Source organism: Pipistrellus hanaki (assembly GCF_964339955.1).
Source record: "Pipistrellus hanaki genome assembly, chromosome: 3".
Classification (NCBI taxonomy): Eukaryota; Metazoa; Chordata; class Mammalia; order Chiroptera; family Vespertilionidae; genus Pipistrellus; species Pipistrellus hanaki.
In genome coordinates, this window is record NC_140505.1 from 147,487,314 (window position 1) to 147,507,835 (window position 20,522).

Sequence of the window (20,522 nt, forward strand, 5' to 3'; positions counted from 1 at the left end):
CTGAAATGTGTAGCAATACCCATTTAAAGAGGGGGAAAAAAGGAAGGCTAAGAAACTGTGCTGTGCAAATTCCCATTCAGCTTAAAATGTGGCACAGAAAGTCACTGGGTGTCCATAGAAAATAATTTGAAATCGTTAAGATTGTAAAAAAGAAATAAATTCCTCTTCTTCGTAATCTTGAAGAAAACCAACCAGTCTCTTGGGACATACTTGCAAGAGAACTTGTCTTCAAACATCACAGAATTTCAATCAATTTCAGGGGTGGGAGGAGAATGCCAGCTTTCAAAAACTTACAGAGTGCGCGTGCGCGCACACGCACACACACACACACACACACACACACACACACACACACAAAGGAAAAAACGACTCGCTGAAAGTCCATCAAGTTCACCTTGGTCTTAGATTGCTAGCTAAACTAGGTGGGAATCTGGAGGTAGAGAATTCGAGTTTATGACAGAGAAGTCCCGTGGAGGAGTGCATGTATGTCAGCTGCCCAAGATAAACCTTTATGCAGGTTAACCGCTCTGTGGGGTGAAAAGTGAAATAAGAGTTGAGTCAGGCCCAAGTCAGAGCTCCATCGTGGTTGAATTCAGATCCCCACCACCTCTCTGCGTGTGTTTTATGAATGTTTCAGCAGAGCCCTTGCTCCACAGAATGATTGCTGACAAGTGAGGCAGCAAATGCTGGCCGTTTAATGAGCTGCAAGCTTCTGAGCAGCCCTTTAGGGGGCCGACACTTTCCCACAGAGCACTTCACACGGCGGCGACCCAGCCACAATGGGCGACAGACCCGTGACCAATCGTCACTTTCACTTGACTCATCCACACGCGACCTCACCACGATTTTTCACTGTGCGGATGAACTTTAGGAGCCATTTCACATGGAAAAGGCTCGGGCAAGGGTCAGTTGCCCTTTTGTATGGTCACAAAGCCAGGCTCTGTGGGCCAGTCTTTTCTCCTGTCTCGCATTCCAAGTGAATTTCTGGACACCATTTAAGGCGCTTGACTGGAAAAATAAAGCAGTGAATGGAACTGACTTTTATAGACTCATTCTAGCTCATCTTCCCATATCCCCCTGTCCACCTGAAAGGGGATTTAGTGGATGAGCTGAGTGCAGGCAGGGCTCGCTGAATACATAGGGCCCATTATCCTCTGTGGGGATTGTTTATGAACCAGGACTGATACACTACTATTTTGGAAGTGACCTATTAATTGTCCATTTAGCTAGAGTGTATTGATTCCAATAGGAAAATAGAAACCATGACTAAACCTTTTACTCGCTCCTTCAAGGTGGTCTCCCGTGAAGCCAATTGAAAGCTGTTGTGCAAATTAAGGAGACATTTATCACCATATATCTGAGTATCAGGAAAAGACCATAGGAGCAGAGACTCAAAACCCAAAGAGCTGATACCCTAGCGCAGTGGCATCTCCGTGGAATTAAATCTTTGGTGTTGTATTCCCGGGCAAGAGATTAAAAAAAGGTCCCCTACCTAGTTTCAGTTACTAGCCTCTGGCCATGGGGTTTCAGTGAGTGGAAATGGACAGAAAAATCCTGTGCCACAGGTGGACATTCGTGTATGTGTCCGTGGATGTTTGCTTTCATTCTCGAAGAGCATTTTTATTAATAAGAGTCTTTAAATCATGAAAGTGCTCTCGTGCCCAGGCCTGTTTAATGAACAGAGCAGGCAAAAACGGTTCTAAAGACGGTTCCTAGATCACTTCATCTTCTCAGTGGCTTAAACATTTACTCCCAGCGAGTTTCATTTTCTTCCATCGGCTTCTCAGCGCTCCTCACTTTATGCTTTTGGTGTAATGGTTGTAGATTGTGTCGATCTCTGGAGGCTCATCAGCCTCTTGTTTATCTTTTTGTTACTTAATAAAGCAGCTGAGATTGAGGATAGAGAATCCTGCACTGGGTTTGTTTTTATTTCTAAAGTTGCATTTTAAAGCAGTTCAGAGATGCCATGAGTGTTTTTAAATAACCTTTGGTGTCTCATTAGTTATAAATCTGAAACGAACTCCTTGTTTTCTTGCTTGTAATGTTCATTGTATTGGCAGCAAATAATAATGAAATGGTGGGTTTATGTCGTCAATAAAGACTTTTACATAAATAATCATGATGCCAAGGAGCAGTTAATAAGGCTTATGTCTGCACAGCAATCATTTTTATTTAAGGCATTTACTAGGTTCCCTCCACCACCACCATTTTCCCCCTCTTTTTAATAATAAGAACGCTTTTTAAGCCCAAGCATTTAAATTTTTTCCATTGTTCCAAAGGAGGAAAATGAACTGTCCAAATAATCTCATAATATTATGTTTCAGGTTGGACATCCAAAATGAAGGTTTATCCTAAAATGTTTAGTAAGCGATGAAATCAGCAGCCCTCATTACCGTTTCACAGTATTAACTTCCCTGTTTCCCAAAGTGTAGGATCAGATCAACACGCCCATAACTAGCAAGTTGAAATATCAATTGTGACTCTTTTAACATGACTCGGTTGTTTATAGCTGATTTGGTTTTTCTTGTTAACTTTTAGATTTATGATCAGCTCGCAGCAATGTGGAAACAATCATTCATCCAGTGCCCTTCCCACATACAATAAATAGTTTAATAGGCTATTTAAGCACAACCCTTACAGTGGGGGAAAATTAAAAGGCAGCAGTAAAAGCTCTCCCCGCCCTCAAAGTGGTGTAAGGAAAATCTTTGATATTACATCCATAAGGTTCTTTTCAAAATAACACATTTCTCAGCTAAAAGGAAATGGAAAGTTTGGGAAATTAGGCAGAGAATGACCTTCAGAAAAACTACCTGAAAAAAAAAGTTCAGGGAGTCTTAATTAGGTTGGATAGCTAATTGAATTCATCAGATAATTATTTCGTTTTGTCTTTGAGTACCCAACTTGAACTTGACCTTTTGAGGATTTTTTTGCCTTAAAAGACGAAGTTTCAATGTGGAGCGGCAGTGTAAAAATATGCGCAGGGAAATACTCTGGGACTAGCTGCTCTGCCTTTTTATTGGGAGATGATCTTCAATGTCTCCCTTTGCCATCATTTTACTCCCTTTCCTTCTTTGTTAAAACTTAAAAGAACATAGTACACTCTACAGGTTTGAATTCAGGACTTTGTGGAAGGCAGCGGGGAAGGGACATTGCTCTAGCACATGAAGATAGGTCTGTGAGTGCTGCTGTCAAAGGGGTTAATGCTCTGGTTAGTATTCTTTTTTTCTAACTTTCTCTCTCTTTCTAAGAAAGAGAGAGAGAGAGAGAGAGAGAGAGAGAGAGAGAGAGAGAGAGAGAGAGAGAGATAGTACACTCTACAGGTTTGAATTCAGGACTTTGTGGAAGGCAGCGGGGAAGGGACATTGCTCTAGCACATGAAGATAGGTCTGTGAGTGCTGCTGTCAAAGGGGTTAATGCTCTGGTTAGTATTCTTTTTTTTTTTTTTTCTCTCTCTCTCTCTTTCTAAGAAAGAGAGAGAGAGAGAGAGAGAGAGAGAGAGAGAGAGAGAGAGAGAGAGAGAGAGAGATTGGTGCAAGAAAGAAACATGTACCAGCTGCCTCCCTTATGTGTTCTGACCGGGGATCCAACCCACAACCTAGATACGGGCCCAGATGGGGAATCGAACCACAAGCTTTTGGTGTAGGAGACCACGCTTCAATCAACTGGGCCACCTGGCCAGGCTCTGGTTAGTATTCTTGCCACCTGACTTGGCTGTGCTCAAAGCTGGAGCTGCGGTGGAAACTGACAAGACATGTGGACGTCCATTCAAGGCTGCATAAAAATCTCTTTTGTAAAGATTTCTCTTCAGCACTCCGATATCTTCAGAAGGATGCAGCATTGTGTTCAAACAGAGAAGTAAGCCTAATTATTTTTGTTGAGAGCACAATTGAGTTTGTGCAATAAGTCGAATGTAGGTTTTGACTTCTCGGTAGTGAGGGGAGGGGTGCTCCATAGATAAATGACACTCGGTCAACCAAGAAGAATGTTTAAAGGAGACAGAGACTCAAAGACAATAGATTTTCCAAGTTGATGGCTCTATTCAGTGTTTCTACAGAGGCAGTGAGAGTATATGAGTAATGTTCCTGAAATGGAGTTCTCTTCTTCCTAAATGTTCATAAGTACTGGGGGGTCAGGGATGCGGGAGGGGAACTAGTTAGTAGTATAGCATGCTTGTTCCTGACCTTGTCTATAGTCGTTGCCTGAACATAATATCTAACAGGGCAGTGAATAAAAGTCCTGATTTTAGATTTCCCCAACTAATGCACAAATACAGAACAGGGGAGGAGATAAATGGGCGAATAGAACAAAGTAGGGGAGGGTTTACCTACAGCTCAGTGTGTGTCTACAGAATGGTGTGGGGATGTTGGATTGTGCTTTTGGAAGTAGACTGTCCAAAACAAAGGGAGAAAATAGTCCTGTTGGACTCTGTAATGGTCACATTGCCTACACCTATTCAGCTCTACAGGTCCACATTAAAAGGCACATGCAACAGATTTGCATATAAAAACCAGATCAAGAGGAAGTTAGCAACTAAAATGGTGAAGGAGATTTGTGCCTGGTCAGGAATTTTTTTTTTTTAAGCAATTGACTTTGTTTGGCCTGGAGAAGAGAAATAATTGGAAGAACATGAGGTTATCTTTAAGTTAGATATCGGTATTTATTACAGATCTAAAGGAAAGATTTGGGGCCAAGTGAGTAGAGTTTAATGGAAATTGAATTTGGGTTGAATATAAGGGAACAATTTTTAGAAAATCAAAGTGTGTGATAATGAAGTATTATTATATAGCATTCCCAAATACTAGGTATATAGAGATTGGAAGATAACTTCCAGTTTAAATAGGGTGGGCTAGGAAAATGCTGTATCTTTTCTCTCCAGACATCAAATCCACTTGAATTACATAAAATGCACATGCACACTCCACAGTTGAAAATAAGAAGGGCCAGGAAGCTCTTCATTGGAGAGAAAATGAGGAAACCCTGACAGATAGGCGACAGGAGCTACAACTGTTTGAGTGTTGTTGCAAACAAAGATGAGTCCACAGAGAGGCACCACAACACTTTGGAGGAAAGAGACATGCAGACTCCTGGTTCAAAATAACTTACTTTTGAAGAGATGGTTAATGGGCCATAGGCATCCTAGCTGCCCTGGGGGAGAGGCCTGCATTCAACGAATGATCTGTCTCTTGGAGCTCTGAGAAGCTGCTATTGAACCTGTAAAAAGGATGAAGGGATGTGCTTCTGAAAGGTTGGTTGGTAATCTCTGACCAGCTATCCTGAAATACACACACACACACACACACACACACAATCCTCACTGGAGACATTTTTTCTATTGATTTTTAGAGAGAGTGGAAGTGAGGAAAGAGGGAAAGAGGGGAGGGGAGGGAGAAACATTGACATGAGAATCAGACCCACGGCCCCTTGTTTCATAGGCTGGTGCACTTAATTACTGAGGCACAGGCCGGAGTTTATATATATGTTTCACTAAAAGCCTCCAGAAGTGTAGATTCATTGCTGCTTCATAGATGTGTGCAATAACTTCCCTTAAAGTCACAAGGATATTGGGCCATCACTGAGTCTTTAATACAGAAAGCCGGGTAAACTCTGAAAGAAAACCTGAAGCAGCATAGCTTATTAGGAGTGGCCATCATATAGCGCTTCTTGGATGGCTGTGATCCCGAGGTAGCCCGGACTGGGAGGAGAACAGGAAACAAGGCCAGTGCCATGGCATGGCCCAGGAGCTTAGAATGGAGCAAAGACATGAGTGGTCCAAAGCCCTTCACAGGACTTCCTGAAGCAATAAGGTGAAAGGATATAGGACCAAGGAGGCTGCCCCACCCAGGATCAACAATCCAGAGATGTCACTGAGTCTCAACAGCACACCGAGTCTCGGGACACTGTTCCTGGGAGAGTTGTGCTGGGTTGCAGGGGTAACAGTCAGGGCAGAGCTGCACTTCTGTGCCCTTGGGCTGATGTCTAGAAAGCAACCTACCAGGTGCCCTCTTGGTCCCTCAGCTTGTTGGCTGTTATAAACAGCAGTGCCTGACTTCAGAGTTCAGACATGTTTGCTGGAGGTTAAAGCAAAGGGAGAGGCAGTGGTTTCCACTAGCTTATCTAATGCTGTGTCTCTCTATTGCTCCCCGCCCTTCACCCCCAGGCAGTATCACTCACCACAGCGCACCTCCATTTGCAATGCCTTTCACTAGGCACATTACACATGGGGAGTCCCGGGGGATGGTGTGGGGAGGTCATCTCAGGAACTAGGGAATCATGTCTTTGAAAACTTTTCCAACAGGTCATTCTGCCATGTTAATTTGACTCTTCCCCACCTCCCGACTTCCTTCCCTGCCCATTCATAACATCCACAGTCTTTGGTATAATTTTAAAGAGCACCATGGGCCTCGCTCTGCATTGATGTGTGACCACAATTGCCTGAGTTTTTTCCTGTGGAAAAAACCCCTGGTGATTGTTGTAAAGATTACATGACATGTTGCATGTAGTTAGCACATATATCAGCACATGTTGAGCTCCAAATGTATATGGAAGCTGCATTAGAAAATAATCATCATAATGATATATCCCCGATTTGGCAGAGCCTTGTATGTGGCACCTTGAATTGGTGGCCCTGGCTTTTAATGCCTCTTTTCTACTCCATGCCTTAAGCTCTGCATCTGTTTATTTTTATATTATCCATTTGCATGTTTATTTTTTGTCACCTGGAAGTTTCCATACCAATCAGACATTTGCCATGAACTTGGGAATAGCTTGTAAGTTTTCAGTATTTTCTGAGAGATTTTGGGGTCACCAAGTTCTTGAAGCCCATGCTTGTTTAGCAGGTGTAAATATGAGCACATATGCGTAGTTTAAGAAGGTTTGAAAACGGTGTGGGTGCATCAGAGTGGTGAATGCTTAGATCCAGAGAGAGGCTATACAATCCTCGTAGGTCCGACAGGGGAAGGAGCATCGGTGGTAACACAACTTCGTGTGGGACCCCAGGCATATTACTGTGTGAACAGAGGCATGAGACGTGGATTAACCAGGCAACTAGCAACGAAAGGAAGAGTGTGATCATCTTTATCTTTACCGTAGCTTTGCTTGTTCATTGGCTGTATTGGTGTTTGTTATGGACACTGAAAGCTAAGGGCTGCACCCAGAAGCTAGCCCTTTGGCCCTCAAACCACTCCAGGTCTTTTTTTTTTTTTTTAGAGAATGAGATCTGGTTTGGGCTCATGACCCCCCAAAATGTCAGTACGTGTAGCTTATTTGTAGATTCCCTTGATGGGGATTTTCTTTCTATTGGCTTAAAAGTAATTCATTAAGAAAAACCTATGGGTTTCTGTTTGGGGGCATTTAAATGTGTTACTCCATTATTTTATTTAAACAGATAGATTTTGGTGAGGAAGGGGCTAAATGAGTAGAATCATGACTTCTACTTATAAAAGCATCTACTTAAAAAACAAATTATATATATATATATATATATATATATATATATATATATATATATATATATATATATTAACTAGCCATATAGGTCCATACATTTGTTTTGCATTTCTACATAGGTATAAAAAGTTTTATAAAGTCAGGAAATATTGGCCTTTGTAAAATGCTAAGTTGGTCAGGTCCTCCTTGAAAGGCTCTCCCTGTGTAAGTTATAACCTGGCCCTAAGCTACATTCTCAGTATATTCCCTGTGTCTCCCCAGTTATACCCTGCAATCTGGAGATACCAGGCTGGGTGAGATGCCTAGATCCACCATACTTCACACTTGTTCTCCACCCACTCGTGTGTCTGTGCTGCCTTCTTTGTCTAGACCAGTGGTTGGCAAACTTACTGGTCAACATAGCCAAATATTAACAGTACAACAATTGAAATTTCTTTTGAGAGCCAAATTTTTTAAACTTAAACTTCTTCTAATGTCACTTCTTCAAAATAGACTTGTCCAGGCCATGGTATTTTGTGGAAGAGCCACACCCAAGGGGCCAAAGAGCTGCATGTGGCTCTCGAGCTGCAGTTTGCCGACCATGGGTCTAGATGGCCAGCAAGGGGAAATTCTGTTCTGGCTGCTTTTCTCACAGGACTTACTCTGTTGGCCTCTGAGACTCAGCGGCTTCTTATCTGGCTGTCTGAATGCTGTCACAGCTGTGGTCTGTGGGCGATTATCTCACAGTGCTGCGACTGCCTGTGTTCTCCTTGGACCTCTTCTTATCAACTGTGAGCACCCGAAGGACGGAGTGGATTCATCTTCAGTTGCCACTCAGCAGCAACTCCACCACTCTGCCAGATTATTCCCCCAGAGATTGCTTGATCATTTGCTGTTTTCTTTAGAAAATAGAACCAGACTCCAAATGCAGAGTGGAGATGAATTATTTGTCCACAACTCTCCAACCATAGCCTGTCTTAGTGTTTATTTTTTCCTTCTCAGTATTTTTCCTCTGCATTTTGCTTAGTAATAAGCATAGTATATATCTTTGCTGCCACCTGATCTTCAAAGTCCTCATCTTTAATGATTGCTTAACAGTTCACCTAGTGGATATAGTATAATGTACTTTCCCTTTGAATATGTAGGTTCCTGTCTTTAAGTTTTAATATGTGTGATGATCATAATGATAGAATGGATATATTTATAAGCCAAGAATGCCAGAATCAAAATATCATGCGAGCAGGGCACTCAGTGAGCAGGCTACACAGACATGTCCTGTAGTCAGGCTCACAGTCCGATCCCGGACAGGGCGCAGAGCCTGTGGCCACAGACAGGAGCGCTGGCTGTGTCTATACATGTTCTTTTCTTCCAAGTTTTGACCCATCATGCCTGAGGAGAGAAGAGGGGTGGGCAGAGGAAGGATCTGAGCATTGGGATTCTGAAAGCCTTGTTACCAGCTGAGCTCTGTGTCCTCAGGCCTCAACTGCTCTGAACACTTCATCTGTACAGAGGATGTCTGTGGCATGCGATTCTTATAAGAATCAAAAGAAACCCAACAAGGGGGGAAATAGATTTGTGGGGTTTTTACTGTGGGATTGGCACTGAAATCTTGTGCTGTTTCATCAAATCCTATAAGAGGTACTGGAAGAGATTAACTTGCTCCAAGTCACACTTGCTAAGTGCTGAGATCCAAATCCAGTTTGGAGTTCTGTCCTCCCAGGTCCTTTGTCCTGAGGCTTCCTAGGGAGACATCTTCCCACCAGATACCTCTGTGCTCTGAAGTAACGCACAAGGGCCAATCCCAGCATCTCTGTACCGAGGCAAGTTCTGGGGAAAAAAGCACTTAGAAAAAGATGGACATATTGAGATATTTAGACTATTTTTTATTATTGACCAAACTCATTAAACCTCTGATAAAGAAATAGTGAATATAGTTGTTAAAACCTGACTTCAAGATTTGACCTTGGCATGAGACAGGCCATAATAGGTGATTCTATAAATGGAGAGTTGACTAAGACCCTATGAGAGGATGCACAGATGGGGTGGATATCACTAAAAGTAGACTTTGTAAGGAATCGGGTGTGATTATATCCCAGGGCTGTGGCATTCCTAATGAGATGTGAATGTTATGGAGCTGGAAGGAAAGGGAAAGAGGCCAGTGGTTCTTCTTACAACATGAGGATGAGGGGTAACCCAGGGTTGAGGGTGTGCTGGGCAATGTTTGCAGCCTTTTAGACAAATAGGAAAGGGAGCTATCTTATTACAGATGCAGAATTAACCAGGTTTATTTATTTATGGGCATTCTGTTTCTAAAACACATATCAGAATGAGTGAGTATTGTGTAGGGTTAGGGGCCTTTGTGTCGGAATTGGTCTTTCTGTGTTTGAAGCCCTAGCCCATGTGACCTCAGATAAAGTTACTTAAGTTACCTAAGCTTCGTTTTATTTATTTATAAAATGGGGAGAATGATGGTATCACTCATAGCATTAATATAATAAAAGGCTAATATGCAAATTGTCCCCTTGGGAGTTCGATGGACTGGGAGTGCAACTGCTCGCTGTGACATGCGCTGACCACCAGGGGGCGGCATAGAACGAAGGAAGGCCCTGATCAGTCCTGATGGCCGGCCAGGCCTAGCGACTTTACCCGTGCATGAATTTCATGCACCAGGCCTCTAGTAAATGAAATAATACTTACAAACAGAGTAAGTATTAGATCTTCCACTACCTATTGGGTAATGGCCCAGACTCTTGTAGTCCTCTATGATCTGATCCAATCCACTCCATAGTTCCTATGCCAGAGGTCCAAATGTCTTCCAGAGCCTGGCAGGCAAAATGTAATCTAGGTGAGGCTATGGCACACTGGGGGCCGTGAGCTCCATCTAAGGAGCACCTGCGACTCACTCTGGTAGCCATTAGCTTTGTGGGAGAGGGAGCCCAGGGTGATGCCCTTTGAAGATCCTGGAACCTGGAATTTACCTGAAACCTCCCGGTTATTACATGTGGACAATTACATCAGAATCCTTAACACTGTAAAACCGAGCAGTGCCCGCTTGCAGGCAGATCTGGTTGTCAGCTTGCACTCCCTGCTTCAGGCCCTTCCCCAGCCTTGCTGCCTGCTTACTTGTCCTTGGACAGACTTGACTCCCTTGTGCCATAGTGCTTTCAGATGTGCCAGCCACTCTGCCTGGATCGGCCTTGGTACTTTCTCTTTTGAACTGGTTCGTTCTTTCAGACTTGGCTCAGCCTAACTATTTTCTCTGAACTCACCATTCCCTCCTTTGTGATGCCGTAGCTCTTACAGATCATTCTGTTCTAGTACTTACATCTGTATGCAATGTCTATTCATTCGCTTGTTTATTTAGAAAAAAAAAATTATTAAGCACCAAAATGTGTCCCAGCTATAGCTGTAAACTAGAGTCCTGCTTCCCTGGTGCTTGTTTCTGGAGTGATTGATGGTCAGGTGTCCGTCCTCCCACAAGAGGGTGAGTGAGTTCCTTGAGGGCAGGGACCCTGTGGTGGTTGTCTGGTGTCCTTAGCAATTATCCCAGTGCGTCTGATACCCAGTGTATTAGTGTCTTCCTGCTACTGCAACAAATTTTCACAAACCTAGCATCTTATAGCGATACAAACACATTATCTTACAGGTTTGGAAGTTTGGAGCCTGAAATGGTCTCACTGGACTAAGATCACGGGGCCGGCAGGGCTGCATTCCTCTGGAGGCTCTAGGGCAGGGGTCTTCAAACTACGGCCCGCGGGCCACATGCGGCCCGCAGAGAAGTCTGATCCGGCCCGCCAGGTTTTTTGGGCAGTGAGCGCAGCCGAGGTGTTACAGTAGGAATTAGTAGTTCATATAGTCCGGCCCTCCAGCTCTCTGAGGGACCGTGATCTGGCCCCCACTTTAAAAAGTTTGAGGACCCCTGCCTAGGGGATAAAGAGCATGTTCCCTTGCCTTTCCCCGATCCCAGTGGCCGCCTGCATTTCTTGAATGTGGCCGCATCCTCCTCCATCTTCAAAGCAAGAAGTGTAGCACCTTCAAATCTGTCTTCATTATTATTATTATTTTTTGTCTTCCTCTTCTTGTAATTATCTTGGGCCCACCTGGATATTCCAGGATACTCTTCCAATCTCAAAGTCATCTGATTAGCAACTGTATTTCTATCTGTAACATTCATCCGCCCTTGCCATGTCACGTAACATATTCACAAGTTATGGGGGTTAGAACATGGGCATTTTGGGGGAGATCATTCTGCCTACCACAGCTAGGAAGATGAATGAATGAATGAAGGATGAATGAATGAAACTCTCATGGGTGGGAACGAGTGTTATGCTAGCCACAGGAAGGCAGAAAGAGTAGTAAAAGTCTCAGACTTGAAGGAGTTGGTGATCAACTGAATTGCGACGTGTGGTGCCGGCTATGATTGGGAGTTTTCCAAACCTCCCTTCTCAGATAAACTGAGATAAGCTGACTCTTATAAGCTTTCTCTGACATCCGGGAGTAAGATCAGACCCCCTTTTTTTTTTTGCTCTTAAGATACCCTCCCTCCAAATACTTTATACTTGTGATGCTAGTTCAGTCAATGCCTTTCACTGGATTTCACATGTAATGAGTGAGGTAAGACATATCTGTCTTCTTTCTCAGTGGAGATAGCATTGAACAGAGTGCCTGGCATATGGTCGTGTTGAAAAGTTTCTGGAGAGGGTAAATGAATGAGTAAATGAAGAAGTGGAGGAAAATGAAGTGTTTAAACCACCTGCTTCTTGTTCTGCATGAGAGCTTTGTTATCTGGGACCGTGGACTTCCTGACGTGGCACACAAAGTCGGGAGGGAAAGCATAGGTACTTTTTCCCCAGAGCGGGGCAAAGACATAGATTCTCAACCGAGTCTGGGACCAAACCTGGGGAAAGAAGCCCTGCTCTAAGCTAACTGGGCTTTGCATCTTTTTCCATCTCTAGATGAGGAAAGTGTGCTGCCTCTCCTGGCACAGGACTCTAACTCCAAAGCTCGGAGGGGCATTTTAAGAAGAGCCGTCTTTTCTGAGGACCAGAGAAAGGCTCTGGAGAAAATGTTTCAGAAGCAGAAATATATCAGCAAAATAGACCGGAAGAAACTCGCCATCAACCTGGGACTGAAGGAATCACAGGTACTGAGGAGCAGGAAGATGGCCTCTGCTCCTGATTTCTGAATGAATACAATGGGAGCCATCTGTTTGGCAAATACTTGTTGTACCAGGCGGGACCCTGAGTATTACTGAAATGACTTTCTTAAGTTTTTCAGTGGGTGGAAATGTAGGTCACAGTTCCTATTTGGAAATGGGTCCATTTGTTGAGAGTTCTAGGTTTTTGCCTCATTAATTCTTTCCAAATAAATGTAAATGCTATGGATTTACATCATTAAATGGTTTGCTCTGCTTTTAGAAAAGTAGACTGCTTAATTCCCTACAAGAACAGGAACCAAGTTTCCTGTCTTTTTCTTAATATTTAACCTAAAACCAAGGTATGAATGAGTGACTGATAAATCACTCAATAGATTTCATTATTTTGTACTTTGGGTTTATGTCAAGTATAATTAAGCAATTTCAAATTCGCAACACTTGCAAACGGTTCTTGTACATCAATGTTTCGTATAATTTTGGATAAGACTTGGTGGCCTTTTGGGAGGCACAGAAGACTCCATTTAAAGATTGGCCTGCTAATTATAAATACGCCACTAGCATTTACCATTTTGTCCTTGTTGCCATATGAAATTAAGCACTATAATCATCCACATTTGATAGGCGAGGAAATGTGGAGAAGTAAATAAAGCCAATGCCCCATCAAAGGCCACCAGACTCTGGAGTTTGCATTCTCCTTAACCTAGAGCCACCATATGCAGCTGTGAAGGATATTCACTGCACAGGGCACTTGGCTAAGAGGGATGGCAGCGACTGGTACTCTGCTGGCTTTGCTGGTGCAGGGCCACATCCACCTGAAATTTTTAAACCAGCTTAAAGGCATTGAAGAGCTAGCAGAGGTTCTACTCCGTTCTTCCTCTGATACAAATGACCTGGTTGCTAACTTTGGCTTTTATTTCAGCCAGTTATCTTTGGATGAAACTCCCCACAGCTCTGCTTGCTTTCCTTAGGGAAGCGATCTGTTTGTTTCCCCCTCCCCACCCCAATTCCTTCTAGTCCTAGGAAGCAGTATGTGGTGTGGTAGAGGGTCATTGGCTTACATCAGCCAGTCTGTGTTTTGCTCATTGTGTGGGACTGATGAGCTCATTAACCTTAACTAACTGCTCTGTACCTCAGGCTCTAACTTAAAAAACAGGGGGCAATGCAGAAATTCTATGTCACAGGAATTTTGGGTACATGACAGATAAATCAGTAGCTATGTCTTGATGGTCTACTGTGTGCAGGACATTGTGCTAGGTAAGCAGTAAGAGGGAATATCCATAAGTACTGAGTTAGATACACCACTCCCACCCTCCCCGCCCCCAAACAGGATTTCATACAACCAACTGGGGGAAACAAAGCAGAAGCTCATTAACAGTGTAAGACGATAGGGTGGGAGACATCATCTGGTAGGTTAGATATACCGCCAAATAAAGGAGCGCAATCAGTGGTCCTCCGATCAGTGGTCCTCTGGATTGTAAATCTAGAGCCTCAGGGTAATTCCCATCCTTGGAAAGGACAGCTGGTCTGCATCCATGTGGGGAGTTAGTGATGGAACTGTCTGATCCTCAGAGGAATTGTGGGGTCTGAGTGAGGAACACAGAGGGCTGAATAGGCTGGCCTGCAGCCCATTAATATAGATAAGAAGCTCCAGAATCAGAGGAGAGAAAATGTGCAGGTTTTAGAGTTCAGGGATGTCTGGTTAAATTGGAACTTGAAGTAGTATTAAAAGTAGCTAGGTTTGCCCTAGCTGGTTTGGCTCAGTGGATAGAGCGTCAGCCTGCAGACTGAAGGGTCCCAGGTTGGATTCCAGTCAAGGGCACATGCCAGGGATGTGGGCTCAATCCCCAGTAGAGGGCATGCAGGAGGCAGTCAGTCAATGATTCTCTCTCATCATTGATGTTTCTATGTATCTCTCCCTTCCTCTTGGAAATTAATAATGATATATTTTTTTAAAGTGCTTGGTTTTATCTGATGGTGCTCTGAGAAGGGGAGAAAATCTCTGACAATACATATGGTCTTTTAAAAAATTGACTTGGAAAAAAGAATGCAGAAGCATAGCAAAGAATATTTATGAGGGATGAGCATGGTCTCTCCAAGAAGACAAACTGTTATCTTCCAGTTCCCATCCATAAGCACAGAGTTTTACACAATTGATTACATTGTTTTTAAAATTCAAGTGCCTCAGGGATGAATGCTTTTTATTTTACTGAATTTGGTGAACATCTCAGAAGTAATTTAACATTTTGTTATTTGCATATACATCTAATTACACATTTAATACATGGCATTTCTTATGGTAAATTCAAACAAAAGAGAAATTGGAAAAGTTAGAATGAAAACTCATCTACTCCCCTAACAATCCAACTCCTTGGTTACTATTGTCATTTCCAAATGGCTCTTGTTTGAGTTTATTGACATGTTATATATATATTTCAGAAAGGAAGGAAGAAGGAGAGAGAGAGAAACATCAATGATGAGAGAGAATCATTGATCGGCTGCCACCTCCATGCCACCCACTGAGGATTGAGCCCACAACCCAGGTATGTGGTCTTGACCAGAATCAAACCTGGGACCCTTCAGTCTGCAGGCTGATGCTCTATCCACTGAGCCAAACCAGCTAGGGTGTGACATGTCATGTGTTTTTTTTTTTAAAGAAATTTGTATGTGTGTTGTATATGCACTAACATTGCGTAATGACTACCATGTGCTTTTACATTTGATGTTGTTATCCTGCCAATGACTTTTATTATTGCTATTTTACAAAGGAATGAGCTGACACCTAGAATGGTGTATCTATATTTTTAAATAAAAATGGGATGATACTATGCATATAATTTGACTTTTTCTGAAGGACAGTACAAACCACCTATATAACCAGCACACACATCTCACAGTAGAACATTACCGGGGCCACTAGTCTCTGACCTATCCCCTCCCAGTCACTACCAGTTCCTTCCACCAGCCTAACATCTAACTGCACAGATCAAATTTGCCTGTAAATAGAATCATTCAGCACATAGACTTTGGTACACGGCTGCTTTTGTGTAACATGTTTGTGAGATCCATTCGTGTTGTGGTGTGTAGCAGTAGCTCATTAGTTTTCATTGCTGTGCATCCTCACATGACATACCAGTTCATTCATTCTAATGGCGGGCACTTGGATAGCTCGAAATTTCTGGCTATTATAAAAGTGCTGCTGACAATGCCTGTTGTTTTGCACTTTGCTTTTTCTTCCCATTCAATGTCATGGATGCATCCTTCCAATGTCATACGTACAGATTTTCTTCATTATTTTTTAGTATCTCATACTAACATTTGCATAGATATACCATAATTCAGTTAGTCATTCTCAACCTTTGTTTTATTTTATTTATCTTTATTATTGAAAGTACTACAGACATCTCCTCTCCCCCACCTCCATTAGCCATTCTCAACTTTAAGTTACTTCCAAGTTTCACTATTGCATATCTTCATGGGCTTTTAAAATATTTTTGTAAGATAGGGAACTAAGATTGGAATTTATATGTTAAAGTGTATGTACATTTTAAATTGTGATAGATTAAAAAAATCCTTTCCAAATATATTATTGTATCAAAATACTGAATTATATCATATTTGCACTCTTGATAACAGTTTCTTTTTGCAAACCTTCCGCTATTTATAATTTTTAAAACATTGCAAACTTTATTGGGAATGATTTTTTAAAAATTTTCCTAATTACCTGAACTTGAGGGTCTTTTAATCATTTTACTGGCTATTTTAAATCTTTGAATTGGCCTTTTCATGGCCAAACCATTTTTTTCTATCATATTTTCTTTTCATTGATATGCAGCAATTATTCTGGCTGTTAATTAAAATTTTGGAATATTATGGTTAGTAACATTTTTCTGTTATAGCTGTTGCAAAAATCCTTCCAACTTTGTATTGTTGTTTTTTTGTGGTTAAAATATACATAACATAAAGTTTACCACTTAAACTTTTTTAAATGTAAAATTCAGTGGCATTAAGAACATTCACACTGTTGTGCAACCATCACTTACATTCACCTCTAGAACTTTTTTCATTTTGCAAAACTGAAACTCTGTACCCATTAAACAATGCTTCCCCATTCCTTCCTCCCCCACATCTCTGACAACCACCATTTTACTTGCTGTCTCTATGAATTTGATTACGCTAGGTAAGTTGTATGAGTGGTATCATACTATATTTGTCCTTTTGTGACTGGCTTATTTCATGTAGCATAATGTCTTCAAGGTCCATTCATATTGTAATATATTTCAGAATTTTCTTATTTTTTGTACATACAGTAATATTTTATTGTATGAATATATTACATTTTATTAATCCATTCATCAATGGATACCTGGATTTCTTCCATATATATTATTTTGCTTTTGCGAATAATACTGCTAAGAATGTAAGTATATAAATATCTCTTTGAGTCCATGTTTGTTTGTTTTTAATTATAGGTGGCATATAATTTAGTTTCAGGGGTACAACATAGTGATTTGACACATATATTTTACTATGTGTTCACTGCAATAAGTCTAGTAACCATTTGCTACCTTGCAAAGTTAATATAACATTATTGATTATATTCCCTGTGCTGTACTCTCAAATGGCTTATTTACTTTATAGTTGTAAGTTTATACCTCTTATTCCCCTTCACCATATTCCGCAGTTGTGATTTTTTTTTTCCTCAGGCACAATTGACTACCCTATAAGTAAAGAGGGAGGTTAATAGAAAAAGGAGTCTCCCATAGGGTGATGGGAAGGTATGGCTCAAATTAGAAACCACAATCATAAGTTAATTTTGAGTTAATTACAACAATTGTTATCTATGGAGCCTAATTATTCCAGTTTGATAAATTCTGGGAGTAATCAAACTTAGAAACTGTATAAAGCCCGCAATTAATCAATATATTGTAAAATGTATTCTTAATTTAGTCTACAAAAGTTCCTGATAAGATCTAAATGCTTATGAATCTGGGCATTAGGACAGGACAGTCTTGTATTCTAGTCAAAGCACCATGTGACCTGGAACCATTTCTCGCTCTGAGCCTCAGTGTTCTTGCATGCTAATGAGGACTTGAGACATTCTGAGGATCAAATTCCGTAACCCAGGTAGAGTGCATAGACTGACCCTAGTACAAAACAAACACTCAGATGCTATTACCAATAGATAACATTTCCTTTGAATAAATAATTTAGCACAGACTAAATGATTTAAAATATTGAAGAGAGTTAAATCAGTCTTGAAAGATGTGAGACTCATAGGATGTAACTGATTTACCACAGTTGTCTTGCTTCTTAAATATATGTGGGGATATTGTATTAAAGTACTTTCTCAGTTATTTTAAAAAAAATATTTTATTGATTTTTTACAGAGAGGAAGGGAAAGAGGGAATGAGAGAGAAACATCGACCAGCTGCCTCCTGCACACCCCCCACTAGGGATGTGCCCACAACCAATGTGCATGCCCCTGACCAGAATCAAACCTGGAACCCTCTGGTCCGCAGACCGACACTCTATCCTCTGAGCCAAACCGGTTTTGGCTTCTCAGTTATTTTTGAAGGAGCCCAAGTAAAAAGCCACAAGGACTTTGCTAGACTGGCTGTCACAATAAGGTAGTCTGTAGAAGGCCCAAAAGGAGAAACAAACAGTGTCAAATGCTGAAGTGAATGAATGTCGAATAAGTGAACATTTTATCCAATTGTCTTATCAACAGGTGAAAATCTGGTTTCAGAACAGAAGGATGAAGTGGCGGAATTCCAAAGAAAAGGAAGTGCTTTCCAACAGGTGTGTCCAGGAAGCAGGCCTTCCGGAGGACCCCCTCTCGCGCTCCGCTCTGGGCTTCCCTTCGCCGTGTCCTTCCCTCTGGGACGCCTCCCAACAGCACTCCAGTCCTAGGTATAGGGAGAATTTGCCAGAACCTCCAGAAAGACTAATCCAGGAGAGTTCGGGGCCACAGCCCCCAGAAGCCAATTCACTGAGAGGTGCCTTATATTTGTGTTCTGAAGAAGAAGCTGGAGACAAGGGTGTACTTGTCTGAATGGAAGCGTTCCTCCACGTTAATTTAAAAGAACACTTAACTCATAATGTTTGGACCCTAAAGCCAACTAGCTTGTGCCTCATCAGTGCCTAAAACCTAACAGTGTCGGAGTGATGCAGGAACTAATGCTTTAGGAAACTTTTCCCCAGTGTTCTGTTATTTGGGACTTAGACTCAGACTTAATTTGTAAGTGGAATAGAATCTCCCAGAAAGTGTGATGGAAGTGAAAAAAAATGAGAGTGGTAGTTGGCTCAGTCTAAATATGTGTGCATATATATATATATGATGTGTCTCTATGTGTATATGTATATAAATATTCATTAAAATACATTAGTAGAAACACCAGCTTCTCTTTAAATACTGCATTGAGCAAATTCATCTCCTTTTACAATACATGAAGAACAACCAACCATTGGCCAAATGTTATTAATTTTAAAAAAATACTATAAAAGTTGGATTTTAGTCCAAATTTGTATATCATCAGAACATGTTTTTAAAAATTTTCTATTTTCTGGTTTCATTCAGGAACCAGCTGTAAATGAGTTTTTAACAACTCAGCAATCCCAATGAAATGAGCCAGTGTTAGATACATACATTGAAAGTATATGCTTAAAGTTAATCCAACAAGCAAACTAGAAGAATTTCTGGATGTAACTATTAGTATTCTTAATTTCCAAGTCTCTAGATTTTATCAGGCCATTGGTGAGGGAGGTACCCATTTAACCAATGATTATCTTTTGAGCTCTTTCCTGTAAGGATGGACCTTAATCAGGGTTTGCAAAGTAAAAATGCCTGTAAGGGCCTGTCAGATAAAAAAAAAAAAAGGCGGGGGGAAGTGGTGGGTATGACCCACCTAACGATATTTTTAAAATAGTGTGCTGGCCAAACAAAATATCTGTGCCAAGCTATTTGTGACCTCCAGCTAAGACTTCAAGAAGTGTCACAGTTTTTTAAATGTTCCCATTGGACCTCAGAACACAATACCGAAGGAATCTATAGTGATTTCTCTTTGCACATCTAGGTAGAGACTTGATTTTCCATGTAGGTGGTATACACTATGTATGTTAGGTTATTTTATGTATTAACAAACACCATACAGATGTTTTATGTTTTGAATACCCTGAAATAGTATTATTATAAAATTGCCTTTCTGGTAATGATTTGCTTAGTTAATCTAGAATTTTTATTCCAGGTCCAACAAAAAATTATGTTTTCCTTTGAAGGAAATGAGGCAGAGAAAAGGAAATGATATGGCTTGAACTAGGTTATTATTAATCTGCAGACAAGAAACGGTATTAGAAGTTCGTGATGTGGCATCTTGTTAGCGGGAAAGCTACATAAAGAGAGTGGCTTCCAACGTGCTTATGTTCTTAACTGTAGGCTTGGAAGGTTTAGAAAAAGAGCATTTCACCACTATGCTGTACACCTGAAACTAATATAATGTTGAATGCCGCTGTAATTGAAAAAATAAAACAGTATAAGAAAAGAAAAGGTAATATTTCAGAAGATAATAGTTTTAGTCAGCACCAGGAAATTATTTTCTATGAATGGCATTTGGATTGTGTCTTTATCACAAGATCTTTTATTGAAAAGACATCTCAGCAGAAGCTTCTCAGTGCCTCCTTGTAAGAAATAGAGGCAGAAATCTTCTGACAATAAAACGAAATTTTAAATTAAAATGTTCTTTATTTTTAAGTTATTAGTTTCAGGTGTACGACATAGTGATCAGACAGTTATATAACTTATGAAGCAATCACCCTGAAAAATGATTTATAGTGGGGTTTCTTTTCTTTATATGATGTTAACCTCATTTACAGTTAATGGGTCCATTCTATGTGCTATGCCTTTAGGGTGGGTTAACTTATGACAATAACCTTCTGAGTAGGCACT

At 41.1% G+C, this 20,522-nt stretch overlaps 1 protein-coding gene across 1 annotated transcript in view; it reads left to right on the forward strand.

The window, feature by feature from the left end:
- DBX2 (developing brain homeobox 2) overlaps positions 1-18,972 on the forward strand; it is a 35,726-nt gene extending 16,754 nt beyond the window's left edge. The window contains exons 3-4 of the mRNA XM_084876684.1: positions 12,381-12,568; positions 18,309-18,972. Coding sequence (XP_084732810.1) covers positions 12,381-12,568; positions 18,309-18,632 — 512 coding nt within the window. The 3' untranslated portion in view covers positions 18,633-18,972. The remainder of the gene's footprint in view (positions 1-12,380; positions 12,569-18,308) is intronic.
- The last annotated feature ends 1,550 nt before the right edge of the window (positions 18,973-20,522 follow it).